This window comes from Pleurodeles waltl, chromosome 2_1, assembly GCF_031143425.1.
Source record: "Pleurodeles waltl isolate 20211129_DDA chromosome 2_1, aPleWal1.hap1.20221129, whole genome shotgun sequence".
NCBI lineage: Eukaryota > Metazoa > Chordata > Amphibia > Caudata > Salamandridae > Pleurodeles > Pleurodeles waltl.
This window is the reverse complement of record NC_090438.1, coordinates 703,660,421-703,675,068: the sequence shown is the minus strand read 5'-3', so window position 1 is coordinate 703,675,068 and position 14,648 is coordinate 703,660,421. Positions and strand designations below refer to the sequence as shown.

The 14,648-nt window shown below is 49.6% G+C and overlaps 1 protein-coding gene across 1 annotated transcript in view; it reads left to right on the top strand.

The window, feature by feature from the left end:
- ABCA13 (ATP binding cassette subfamily A member 13) overlaps positions 1-14,648 on the top strand; it is a 2,435,905-nt gene that overhangs the window by 441,839 nt on the left and 1,979,418 nt on the right. Inside the window, exon 12 of the mRNA XM_069216941.1 lies at positions 4,740-4,915. Within this exon, the coding sequence (XP_069073042.1) occupies positions 4,740-4,915 (176 nt within the window). The remainder of the gene's footprint in view (positions 1-4,739; positions 4,916-14,648) is intronic.

Sequence of the window (14,648 nt, the reverse complement as noted above, 5' to 3'; positions counted from 1 at the left end):
AACAGTTCAGGAAATTGATTGACAATATTCTCGGTGTAATCAGTAGACTCTCCTACAGACACCTGTTCCTTCATATATGGTCTAAGGACCATTTTGAAATGTCCCTGGTGAAACCATCCAAGAATGGACAGACCCTTAATTGCGACATAAACTTTTCCAAATATTTTCCTGCCTTTGAATTCTAAAACATCTTCAAAGAATCCCGCCAGATCTATCTTACGTTATTCATAAGAAACTGGTGCTTTTTCTGGGGGTTTTAATTGTCTATTTTCCCATGAATCACTAAACAATTCCTGTGTAATCATAGTTATCCTCGCACCAGAGTTCACTAACAAATTTGCTTTCTTCTCGCCTATGTCCACTTCAACGTAAGTGTCAACGCACAAGGACATATCACCAGTGTCATTCACAACCATCACCATCTGAAAAGGTGGCGGTGGCGTTACTGATTGCATCCTGAATTTAAGTGTTTGATAATGTCACTCAGCAATTTGACCGGTAGAATTTCTTCTCTATTGAAGAGCCAGCAATTTGTACATTAGTACCTGAAAATTTTAAAATAGTTGAAAGGTGTGCACTTTACCCTAAGTTTACCATAAACCCACTACACATCAAACCTGAATAAATGGTGAGACTTGAATCCCTTGAAAACTGGAGTCAAATTGCGTAAGAATAGTTATTTGCTGTGCAGTACAGGATATGATAATGTATTTCCAATTCAGGTAAATAAAGCGCTTACAAATAAACTGATTGATTTTTTTCAATAGATTTGTAGATGTACGCCTTTGTCATACCTCAATTTTGTAATATTCTAATAATAGGTGTGCATATCACTGTGCAGAGACTATATTTCCTCAATACGATATGCAGTTGTGAAAACACTAGTCTGCACAGCCCAACATGGCCGTCAATAAGTGAAACACTCACTGTTCACTGTAGGTCTAGCAGTCAGACCTGCTCCAATACACTTGAAATACACCCACCCAACTTGCTTCCAGAAGAGAGGACACTTCGTTAAACAGCAACACATTCCGTAGTCTGAAGCAATCCAGTACAAATTCTGAACAAACCTCTAGCTGTAAGGCTGCTTGTTGAAAACGGGACCGAAAATCTTCTTCAAACACAGGAAGTTGAGACCTTCGACCTCTTGAAGGCTGTAATGTGCTGAATCTAAGTCATACATGCTTCTTCAAATATTTCCATCAGGTACGTGGGTCCTGCAGCATCTGTCATCAGCTCGTCGCCAAAAATATTGTAGTAACAACGCTGGATTCCGATCAGGATAAACAGGTAAGTTTATTTTGTTAACAGATGCTGCATCGGAGCCTATAAACTACACATTATAAAATTCAGCATCACTCTCTGCCAACTTTCATTTTTCCCTGTCCCCGTGGAACCTTCACACTTCGAACGTTACCTTTTGCCAAGACTCACACGAGCCTGGCAGAGACAGCGCACGTAAATGACAGATTATTACAATGTTATCGAACTAATGCTTAGTGGAGCACCAGAATATTGTTATAATCCCCTCCCTATGTGCCAAGCCATGTATAAAAATCTCTACATACCTCAGAAAGCCATTGCGTCTGCAGTCAGATAACGGTCCTTTTGCACATCCCTTGAACAATCAATTCTTGTTTCTGACCCACCCAAAACCTCACTAATCTTCATGTGTTCTCCGCCAATGTTTTTATTTGGAGATGGGAGAGGGAACGTTTGCACAGCTTCTCATATCATCTCTCTGAAAAAACTAGCAACGCTTCTGTTACAGGAGCAACATTTGTTGCCATTTTCATGTGCTCCAAGTTTGATTTGCATGAGGCCAGATGGCCTCGGAGCTCTAATCATTGCATGTAGTTTTGCTGCGTTTCATAGCAGAGAAAATTTCAATTCTCTGTTTTCTTAGCATGACTAGTGTCTTCTTATTTTTCTGAAAATAATGTCAGAAAATATTATTTTCTCACACACACTGTCAACATTTCTAATCAAAATCTTAGTATTCCAGGCCCTAAAACTCACACATGCACACTCTAAGGGGTTAGTCTTCTCATGTTGGCATACAGTCAGACATGACATGTATGTAACATGTATGTTTCACCAGGAAAGCACTGCCACACATGACACCCTTGCCTTGTGTGACAGTCGTCAGATTGACAAACATTTACCCATTTCTTGGATGCATTTCCTTCTTTAACAATTTCAACCAATCTCTGTAAGTATAGTTACTTATTATATATGCCCTGTATGCACAAATAATGAAGTATAATGTGACGTTCTGGGTTGTCTTCATATGCCAAATGAAAAGCGCAACTAGTGTAAACTGCATTACATTGCTACATGGTTTTATTCTTCAGTAGTTTACAGAAGCGGCAAGTTTCAGCATTCACATTTTCCAAAGGATGACAACTCTCAGGTCAGAAATGATCAAGTTCTACATCAGTTCATTGAGCTTTATATTTGTGGGTTGAAAGCTAACCCATTTCTTTAATGGATTTACCCATTAAAGAAACACCTTTTTTGGTCTACTGAGTGTCTTCAATTCTTCAACAGTAATCTTACAAGTAATGCAATCCCACCCATCATTAAAATAAGAGCCAATCCAGTGATAAAAGTGGAAGGTATATACCTTACTGTATGCTAAGCTGACCCTAATGTTTTCTTGACTATTCCTTTTCCTGTTGCTTTTATATGTATTACTATGCTAGTTGTGATTGCTGCATGAAATGAAGACCCATATGTATGTGCTTTTGACTCAGGGCAGCACACCAAGGGGGTCATTCTAATTCTGGCGGGCGGCGGAGGCCGCCCGCCAGAATTCCGCCCCCATAATACCACTCCGCGGTCAGAAGACCGCAGAGGGTATTATGAGTTTTTCCCTGGGCTGGCGGGCGGTCTCCAAAAGACCGCCCACCAGCCCAGGGAAAAACTCCCTTCCCACGAGGATGTCGGCTCGTAATCGAGCCGGCGGAGTGGGAAGGTGCGACGGGTGCAGTAGCACCCGTCGCGTATTTCAGTGTCTGCAAGGCAGACACTGAAATACCTTGCGGGGCCCTCTTACGGGGGCCCCTGCCGTGCCCATGCCATTGGCATGGGCACGGCAGGGGCCCCCAGGGGCCCCGCGACCCCCCCCTACCGCCATCCTGTTCATGGCGGCTTTCCCACCATGAACAGGATGGCGGTAGGGGGGGTCAGAATCCCCCATGGCGGCGCAGCAAGCTGCGCCGCCATGGGGGATTCTGAGGGCAGCGGTAAACCGGCGGGAGACCGCCGGTTTACCCTTTCTGACCGCGGCCAAAGCGCCGCGGTCAGAATGCCCTGCGGGGCACCGCCGGTCTGTCGGCGGTGCTCCCGCCGACCCTCGCCCCGGCGGTCGAAGACCGCCGGGGTTAGAATCAGGGCCCAAGTCACCTGGCTGCACTGCCCTGTGTCAAAGGGAAAGGGCAGGAAGGCACTGCATTTAAGCAACGCAATGCATTCCTTTTCTTTCCCACTGCACTGGCTCCATTTTGGCACCCTAGTGCCACTGCACCCCATGGTGCAAGGGTGTGTGCATTGTAGGCAGCATTGTTTTTTGAGCAGGAAAGAGCACCTTCCTGCCCAAAAACAATTCTGTGAGATCTTTTCCTCTTTCTTTGTCGGCTGCAGAAAGCAGCCGACATAGAAATGGAAAAAATGAGGAAAAATAAAGATATTTCACCTTGTTGCATCTCCCCTGTGGAGGTGTAAGATTTGGTGCATCTCCAGGTCTACAAGCTCTTGTAAATCTGGGAATGTGTCAAAATCCATGGGTATTGCTTGGGAACACCCACCACACACTCATGGAACTCCTCCCCTGTGCAGAGTAAAACAACACAGTGATTTGCACTGCGCTGCTATACTCCATATCTATGAGGCCATTCAAAGTTTGTGTGACCTCATAGATATGATTTCAAGATTTGTGCTGTCATAGTGTCACAGAAAGTGACCCAGCGGTGGTGCAAGGGGCTCATAAATATGCCCCACAGTTTCTAAACCTTCAGTAAAGGAAGGTGGATGTTTGGTTTGCAGTAACTGGTATATTATATTTATGCTGTGTATAACCCACATTACAGAATAATCACTTACTGACTCTGGCACTAAATCCTTTTTAGAATAAATTTAGTTATGCTTTTCATCCTATCAAGATTCACATGTGAGAACTTGCAAGTATTTGGCCACCAAAGTGCAGCTGATACTTGTGTTGGTAGGTGTAGCGTATAGCCAGACCACTCAATCGATTCACACACAGCCACTAAATTAACTTAATTTTTTTTTAAATTCCAGTGATTTCTGATTTCCAAAGTTGCACTGACTTGCTATATAGAACAGATCAAGTGGTATTGCATTACTGTGTTCAGAGGCACCAAGTCGGTTGTTTTCATGGTAGCGTTTGTCTCAAAAAAGTATACTTACTAGAATTCTGTAGCAAATATGCGTTTTAATGGCAACTTTCTCTATGGAAGTTTGCATCAAGTTGACAACACCTACATTTGTGTGCATTTAAAGTGTCTGCTCCTTTCATTACTCTTGACCATAATCCCCACAGTTTTAGGTATCTTCCAATAAGGTATTGATAGTTGTAGTTTTCTGTGTTATTATTCCTCATGGCTTACAGGTGATAAGCAAATAAGAGATATGTCATTATTGCCTTTGGTTCAGAATTTTTTTTATGAGACAGTTGATGAATAAAGCTGAATCTAACTATACTGCTGTTTTTGTAGGATCTTAAAGCAGTGTGGCCAGAGTCAGTCAACATAGACTGTGCCAGCGTTGACTCCACAAGCCAGGAGCTTTCCATGATGCTGAATACAATGAAACAGTTCGTGCAGGACCCAGAGTTCAATACCATTTGCCAATGCATACTGCCCTTGGACAACATCCAGGAACATCTGAAAAAGTAAAGCTTATTTTTTGCACTGCTGATGCTGAAGTTTTACTATATAAGGGACGAATAAAATTAGACATTATTTTTATTTATAATACCTGGAACTGTTTTGAACTACGGAGGTTACTTTAGTAGCAAATGAGTTTGTTTGAGAAAAAGCAGCATCTGTGTTCCACAATTATAGTAATGCTAAAGTTAGTAATGAAAGCAGCTAAAAGATTTGAGCACATATCAATTTCACACAGAAAGTGAGGGTCTAGGTTAGTCAAAGACATTCTATATGTTATCTTCAAAATAATATTCTGATTGTATCATTGAGTTTAGGCAAAGTGCAAAATTGCTTTTTATTTTGTATTTTATTGATGTGATCCTTTGCATTTATCAGTCTTTGTTGACATTACATAAAGGGGGTCATTATGATCCCGGTGGTCGGAGATATGTGGCGGTAGTACCGCCAACAGGCTGGTGGTACTTTCCGACACATTATGACATTGGCCGACCGCCATGGCGGTAGCAGCCGCCGAGCTGCAGATAACTATCTCCAGCCCAGCAGCTCCTATTCTGCCACCGGCGGTATCACAACCCTGCCTACCACCATGGTTTCCGTGGCATTCATAAAGCCACAAAAACCATGGCGATAGGCCCTATAAGTGACAGGGAATTCCTTCCCTGTCACTGATAGGAGGCCCCTTCCCACCAACACTCCTCAGATTTCCCGCCCTCTTCATCTACGCTGCCCCTCCCTCCCAACCTCCCCCATACACACACACACACTCATTCACACAGACATACATGCATGCATTCATTCATTCATGCACACATCCACACACACATCCACACAAACACACATTCTCATTTCCATTTGAATACGCACTCACATACATGCATACACGCATGCACGCAAACAACACTAGACACACACTCCCATTCACACACACATTCACACGTACATGCACACACCCCCACACACACACAAAACACCCCCCTACAACCCTCCCCTGTCAGAAACCAGACTTACCTGGATCCAGGTGGTCTTCCAGGAGGGGTTGGGATGGGGCACTGCTACCACCACCAGCGCCCGCCAGCAGAACACCGCCAGGCCATATTATTTGTCATAATACAACTGGTGGTGGTCCACTGGAATGGCACTGCTGGTGGCAGTAGCGCCACCTTACCATCATCCACCAGTATGGCCACATCCAGATTTCCACCCTTCTTGTGGCAAAATCCGGCCGTGGTTATAATTGGGCAAACGGATGGTAGCCGCAGCGACGGTCTTTTGGCGGCCGCCGCCGCAGGGTTAGGCAGCATTTACCACCAATGTTAAAATGAGGCCCAAAGTGTTTTAAGAGAGGATCAGCCTTGTTGGCATCACATAGTGTTATGGGGTTCTTACTTTGGTACTAGGACTGTGCGTTTTAGGATGATATCACCATTTAGTGTGGGAGACTGAGTGCAACCCACACCTTTAGTAGCTATTGGCCTATCTCCTGGCTAGTTTCCAGTGCCTCACCCAAGCCTCCAAACCTGTTGGGGTAAAAGGTGACAATGAACACGATACTACAACTCCCCAGGGAAGCCATGGAAACAGATCGTACTTTTTTCATTCAGTTACTCATGCATGCCAAGGTGAGACACAAGATGTGAAATAAGTTTTCAATAAATGTATTGAAGCAAACGCATTCTAGTATAAAAAAAAATGTGCTGCAATAATTAGGCAGATGAAACAAAGCAAGATAACCAACATTACAATCAAATTGAAGAAGAGGCACAACCCCACCATGTTGTGTGGTTCTAAAGCTTCAACAGTTTCCTACCTAACTCTATGTCTAAATCTGAGAGTATTATGGTTGTAACCCTGTGCCTGGCTTGATCTAAGGGATTCGGCCCAGCCCCTATATCTGGATAGAATTGCTGGAGTCTGCCTGTTGTGTATACTGCGATCCTCATGGAAGGCTGAGAAATCAGCACCAGCAAAGCTGTCTGGTGTGTGGGTTCACATCCCAGGATGATCATGACCAGAATGCCCTCTACCCTTCTTGGGTCTATGTATAATTTATATAATGACCCATGCATCATTTGGACAATAGTTCTAATGTAATGCTGTATCTCGAAGATAGAAGCCGTCTCCTGGACTGGCAACACAAGTTAGCATGTCATGTACTGCATATAACAGCTTTGGAAAAGACGTAAAGATTATACATTTTATAAAGCCTTATTGAAATGTGCAACATGAATCTTGCTTTCCTAGAATGAAGCAACTGATAAAAATTTGTAAAAGCAAATGCTAAAACGCAGACTTGCCTAAAACATGACTAAAATGTGTCTAAATGTCAACTAAGGCACAAGCCTCAAAGCTAAGCTATGACTGGGGTGCCCAACCCGGGTACTGAAAGAGTCCTGACGACACCCTCCCCTTGTAAGTTATAGAGTGCGGACTCTAATATTCTCTAAAAGAAATAAAAAGATTAAAAAATGTTTAAAGATACTCTAAACAACAATAAGAAATGTCCTTGTTGACAAGCAGAACAGTGCAAAAGAAGACAGCCAATTTATAAAACTTTGGGCCTGATTTAGAACTTGGCAGACGGGTTGGTTAACTTCGTCACAACGCTGACAGATGTCCCATCCGAGGATATCTAAATCCCATTATATGCAATGGGATTTAGACCTTGGCAGATGGGACATCTGCACCGTTGTGGCAGAGTAACCAGTCCACCCAGTTCTAAGTCAGGCTCTTTGTTGTTTTTGTATAAAGGATCTGAATCAAGAGTCATCTGACTAGCACATGAGGTCATCAAAAACATCAGCGGAAATGGAATCAAAGAGGTACCCCACTTCAGCAGACAATATCACTACCAAAGCCTCATCCAAAAGGTCAAAGGAGCACACATAATCCATAGCCGCAGCCACAGCTGAGGGGGCAACATTCTGTGCTGAGCCAGGTGAAAGGACTCCTGGAGCCGTGAAGAATGACTTCATGAAGCAACCCTAGTTACATAGGACAACTGCGGGAATTAACCCTGAACTAGAACATCATCAGCTTAATGTCAGTATAAAGTAACTGTTTCTGAACAAGACACACTTCCATTGCCTTGTCGAATGGGCACCATAAGCAACGGAGACCAAGCTTTATCAAGTTCCTCCAACAGTGATGCTCCAAAGAATTGCATCATTCAATCACGACACATTTGGGCTGGGGGTGGCTCCATCACTCCTCTTGTTTGAGGTGGGACAGCCATTGCAAATTAAAAACAGCATCAGCCGGATACCATCAATTAATGCTGATTATGTTATTCCAAAAACAGCCTTGAATGTACTTACAAATCCAGACCCCCTAGCCTTAAAAAAGTGTACAACCCCCACGGTGTTGGATACATTGAAAATGCAATTCTCCAATTCACCGATGTGTCTTGGAAAGTTGGAATTTAAGACATTGTGGGGGTTATTCTAACTTTGGAGGAGGTGTTAATCCGTCCCAAAAGTGACGGAAAAGTGACGGATTTACCACCAGCCGTATTACGAGTCCATTATATCCTATGGAACTCGTAATACGGCTGGTGGTATATCCGTCACTTTACCGTCACTTTTGGGACGGATTAACACTCCTCCAAAGTTAGAATAACCCCCTATATGTCTGCTGATGGCCTTGTACGCCATAGGTTTCACAGACAGATGTAAGCACCACATATCTTTGAAACAATAGTGCTTTCAGTCTCCTCAGCTTGTCGAAATTGACATTAGAACTAGCAATGTGAGACCACAAATTTGATAATTTTATCTCATGCATGGGTGGCAAAAGTACATTTCCAAAGCAGGTCACTATTTGAGAAACAGAAACCACTAATGTGACACCTGCTTTCATCCAACAACAGCCTTGATCACTCAGCATCAAGAAACTCCCATTTGAAAGTAACTGAAATACTGGGCAAATCAAAGAGACAGGAATACTCTTCAAGAAGCAGGCTAAGTTAGTTACTGATGGGTTGCAAACGCTGTGCTATGCCACCTATTTCCAAATCACTGAATGACGTACAGAAGTCTCACAACTGCTTCCACTAAGAAGAACCTCTTTTTTCCCACTCATACATTTGTATAAAAAAATCAGTTCAAATACCTCATGAATATAGGTCTCTCTCAGATGTTCGAATGCGCTGATTGGAAAGAGTTTCAGATATGAAGTGCATTGTAATATCAAAATAAACAGGTATATTACACCATGTATTAACCACACTGTTGATAGTGTTTCAGCCACCGTGAAAGGCAACTTTTCTAACTTCTGTATGTTGAACATGATGTAACTACCTTCCTTTTTTGCCATTATATGTTGATTCTGTGTAAGGTAGAAAGGAGCAAATAACTCTTTTGAGTTCATGTGCTTCCAGGGCATGCAATTCACCTTCAGATCCAGTCAAGTCCAGCTCAACTGCATAATTGACCTAAGCTGAGTTTGTCCATGTTGTAATAAGGACATATCTTTCTGAATGACGTCAGTTGCAGATAACACAATGTTATGTAAATGTGAGCGGACAGTGTGTGTTCATACCATTGTTGGCAACAGCCAATGCCTTCTCTACGTTTTACACACTGTGGCCCTCATTCTGACCCTGGCGGTCGGTGATAAAGCGGCGGCCAAGCCGCCAACAGGCCGGCGGTCTAAAATATGCAATTCTGACCCTGGCGGGAACCGCCAACACAGCCCGCCAACTTAACACTCCGACCGCCACAGCGGTACAAACAAACAGCGCGGCGGTTCCCGCCAACAGCCCGGCGGCAGACAAAGTACCGCCCACCCTATTACGACCCACCAATCTGCCACCTTTTCCGGGGCGGGAGCACCGCCGATAAGAACACGGCGGAAACAGACTACGAACGGGAAAACGCTCACCTCTACGCACTCCACGCGAGATTCCGGCAGTATGGAGCCAGAGTTGCAGGTCATCCCCGCACTCCTATTCCTGCTCATATACCAGGAGCACGCCCGGCGGCGCGGAAGACATCGGTGAGTACGGCACCTACGACACAGGGGAGGGAAAAGATTACCGGCACACACCCACCCACCCACACCCACTACAACACACACATCAATGCATTCCCACAGATCACTGTCACAACCCACAAACCACCCCCCTCCGAAATAATGCAAAGACCAAAAGAAGAGATCATAAACGGGCAGATATATTGAAATATGTACACCAGTAATCCCAATAAATAAATAAACTATGTACAAAATATATACAGCTACTAAATGTAGTCCAACCACTGTCCGTGGATCACAGGGGTCCTGTGCAAAGGGGCAAGGCCCAGTCCCACGACAAGAACTCCACGGAGAGAACACTGCAGGGGCATCAGAAAGAAAATAGGACAGGCACCTCAGGGGGAAGGGAAGGGGGGGCACCTCAGCCACTTGAGTACATGACGCCAGATCCACGAGGGGACTCCATGACCACTGGGCCATCCTGGGGAGAGCAAAGCCACAGTCCAAACAGTCCATACAGTGGGTGGCCTGCCCACTGGGCCATCCTGGGGAGAGCAAAGCCACAGTCCATACAGTCCATACAGTGGGTGGCCTGCCCACTGGGCCATCCTGGGGAGAGCAAAGCCACAGTCCATACAGTCCATACAGTGGGTGGCCTGCCCACTGGGCCATCCTGGGGAGAGCAAAGCCACAGTCCATACAGTCCATACAGTGGGTGGCCTGCCCACTGGGCCATCCTGGGGAGAGCAAAGCCACAGTCCATACAGTCCATACAGTGGGTGGCCTGCCCACTGGGCCATCCTGGGGAGAGCAAAGCCACAGTCCATACAGTTCATAACAGACCCCACTGCCACTGGAGGAGGCAAGTTGGCCAGAGGACATCCTGCAGCCCTGCCCGAGATAGATCCTGCCCTGCCACGTCTGCCAAAGGGCCAGCGGTTCTTGCCCTGAAGGGCCCAGTTCAGCGGTTCTTGAGACGGCGGGGCCCAGTTCAGCGCTCCTTGCCTTGAAGGGCCCAGTTCAGCGGTTCTTGCCCTGAAGGGCCCAGTTCAGCGGTTCTTGAGACGGCGGGCCCAGTTCAGCGGTTCTTGAGACGGCGGGGCCCAGTTCAGCGGTTCTTGCCCTGAAGGGCCCAGTTCAGCGGTTCTGGAGACGGCGGGGCCCAGTTCAGCGGTTCTTGCCCTGAAGGGCCCAGTTCAGCGGTTCTTGAGACGGCGGGGCCCAGTTCAGCGGTTCTTGAGACGGCGGGGCCCAGTTCAGCGGTTCTTGAGACGGCGGGGCCCAGTTCAGCGGTTCTTGCCCTGAAGGGCCCAGTTCAGCGGTTCTTGAGACGGCGGGGCCCAGTTCAGCGGTTCTTGCCCTGAAGGGCCCAGTTCAGCGGTTCTTGAGACGGCGGGGCCCAGTTCAGCGGTTCTTGAGACGGCGGGGCCCAGTTCAGCGGTTCTTGCCCTGAAGGGCCCAGTTCAGCGGTTCTTGAGACGGCAGGGCCCAGTTCAGCGGTTCTTGCCCTGAAGGGCCCAGTTCAGCGGTTCTTGAGACGGCGGGGCCCAGTTCAGCGGTTCTTGAGACGGCGGGGCCCAGTTCAGCGGTTCTTGCCCTGAAGGGCCCAGTTCAGCGGTTCTGGAGACGGCGGGGCCCAGTTCAGCGGTTCTTGCCCTGAAGGGCCCAGTTCAGCGGTTCTTGAGACGGCGGGGCCCAGTTCAGCGGTTCTTGAGACGGCGGGGCCCAGTTCAGCGGTTCTTGAGACGGCGGGGCCCAGTTCAGCGGTTCTTGAGACGGCGGGGCCCAGTTCAGCGGTTCTTGAGACGGCGGGGCCCAGTTCAGCGGTTCTTGCCCTGAAGGGCCCAGTTCAGCGGTTCTTGAGACGGCGGGGCCCAGTTCAGCGGTTCTTGAGACGGCGGGCCCAGTTCAGCGGTTCTTGACCTGAAGGGCCCAGTTCAGCGGTTCTTGAGACGGCGGGGCCCAGTTCAGCGGTTCTTGCCCTGAAGGGCCCAGTTCAGCGGTTCTTGAGACGGCGGGGCCCAGTTCAGCGGTTCTTGAGACGGCGGGGCCCAGTTCAGCGGTTCTTGCCCTGAAGGGCCCAGTTCAGCGGTTCTTGAGACGGCGGGGCCCAGTTCAGCGGTTCTTGCCCTGAAGGGCCCAGTTCAGCGGTTCTTGAGACGGCGGGGCCCAGTTCAGAGGTTCTTGAGACGGCGGGGCCCAGTTCAGCGGTTCTTGCCCTGAAGGGCCCAGTTCAGCGGTTCTTGAGACGGCGGGGCCCAGTTCAGCGGTTCTTGCCCTGAAGGGCCCAGTTCAGCGGTTCTTGAGACGGCGGGGCCCAGTTCAGCGGTTCTTGAGACGGCGGGGCCCAGTTCAGCGGTTCTTGCCCTGAAGGGCCCAGTTCAGCGGTTCTGGAGACGGCGGGGCCCAGTTCAGTGGTTCTTGCCCTGAAGGGCCCAGTTCAGCGGTTCTTGAGACGGCGGGGCCCAGTTCAGCGGTTCTTGAGACGGCGGGGCCCAGTTCAGCGGTTCTTGCCCTGAAGGGCCCAGTTCAGCGGTTCTTGAGATGGCGGGGCCCAGTTCATCGGTTCTTGAGACGGCGGCCGGTCTATGGCCAACTGCTAATTGCCTGGTGGTGCCCTCCTGGGCAGCGGGGATGGTGCTCCTTCACTGCCCACCTGGGCTGTGGGTGGTGGGGCCCTCCTGGCCAGCTGGGCTGGGTCCTCCCTGGGCAGCGGCTATGGGGGTGGTGGGCTCTCCCGGGGCAGCTGTGCCGGTTCCTCCCGGGGCAGCGGCTATGGGGGTTGTGGGCTCCTCCTGGGCAGCAGGCCTGCTGCCTGACCTCTCCGACTTGCTGCCCTTGCCCTCCTTAGTCGTGGGCCTGTGGCCCTTTCCTCCCTTTGGAGCTGTGGCTGGTGACTGTCTCTGGGTGGTGTCCGGGGGGGATGTAGAAGGCGGGCTCCTGCGGCGACCCTTCCGCCTTCTGCTCCTCTTCCCAGGGGGTGGGCTGGCTGTCCCCTTGCTGCTGGGCGAAGATCCAGACATGCGGGCTGGCGGGCTCCAATACCCCTGCACCCTTGTCAAGGGGGCTGCAGGGCTGGTGGTGGCTGAGGTGCTCTTCTTACCCCGACGAGAAGGAGGGGGGGGCTCAGGGTCAGGAAAGAAGTTAGTAGTGGCGAGGAAGAGCTTCTTGGGACAATGGAGAGTGGTAGGTACAGTGGGAATGGGAGTGGAGGGAGAGGATGTGGTTGTAGGTGAGTCACGTTTGCTGTCTTTGGGTGCAGGTGCAGGAGGGATAGGCTGTCGTGAGGTGGATGGCTGTTGGGTGGGTGGGTGGCTGCGTTTGTGTGTTGTGGAAGAGGGGGTGACAGACACAGTGGGAGAGGACACAGGGGACGTGTAAATGGCAGTGGGGGTGGTGACTGCACGTGTGCGGACTGGAGTGGAGGGTGTGCTGGTGATGGAAACATTGGCTGATGGTGAGGTGAATGGAGGTGTGAGTGTAGACGTCACAGGGAGGGAGGAGGGAGACGAGGAGGTGGGGGTCACAGAGGTGGTAGTGACTGTTGGCATGTCTGCATCGGAATGTTGCGTGTGTGAATGTCTGCGTGATCTGTGGTGCTTATGTTTGGATGAGCTTCTCTTGGGTGTTGAGGTGTGTGCAGGCTGGTCTGATGGTGTGGGTGGGACAGGCAGAGGAACAGGAGACTGGGAGGAGGGAGTTAGTAGAGGCAGGCAGGAGACAGGGACAATGGCTGCCGTCAGTGCTGAGGCCAGAGCCTGGAACGATCGCTGATGGGCAGCCTGACCCGAATGAATGCCCTCCAGGTACGCATTGCTGCGATGAACCTCCCTCTCCACCCCCTGGATGGCATTCAAAAGGGTAGTCTGCCCAACAATGAGCGTTCGGAGGAGGTCAATGACCTCCTCACTGAGGGCAGCGGGGGTAACAGGGGCAGGGCCTGAGGTGCCTGGGGCGAAGGAGATGCCCGGCTTCCTGGCAGAGCGGGCACGGGGCGAACGCTGAGGGGCTGCTGGGAGGGCGGAGATGGTGCGCTGGGTGGCGGCTGTACCTGTAATGGCGGGGGGCACGGATGGTGCCACCCCCGCAAGGGAGCCCCCTTCCGAGGACGTGTCCGTATCGCTGCAGGGTCCAGTCGTCCCCGTCGTGGAGCTCCCCTCGCCCTCCGTCTCACTGGTCCAGTCTGACTCTGTGGCATGGCCCTCCTGGGCCATGTGAGATGCAGCTCCCTCCTGCCCCGATGCCACTTCTCCTCCGCCTGATGATGCTGATGCACACAAGCACAGAAAGACAAACAAAAAGGGGGGGGGAGAGAGAAATAAAGGGATATTGAGTACATGGATCTCCGGTACAGTTAGCGGACATGACAGACACAGATGCCCCCTGCACTAAGTTGCGCACTTGGGGTACGCTATGCATTCCGTGGAACATGCCCTACACGCCTAGAGTTGACAACTGCACCCATGGATGACACGGCCCAGGGATGGCTGTACTGTCAAACTACTGAGGGTGGTGGCTGGGGACACAGGGGCTTACGGGGGTGCCCAGCCTACAGATATCGCCCTGGCCTAGGGGGACCCCCAGCCCTCCTCCCCCACCCAGACACCTCCACTGCGCGACAACAGAGTAGATAATGCTTGTACTCACCCCCTTGTGTCTGCTGTGCTGCCCTCACGCGCCCATCCAATTCAGGGTAGGCCACCGCCAGGATCCGGAACATCAGGGGGCTCAGTTGACGGCAGGCACCCCGCCTACGTTGGGAGGCCA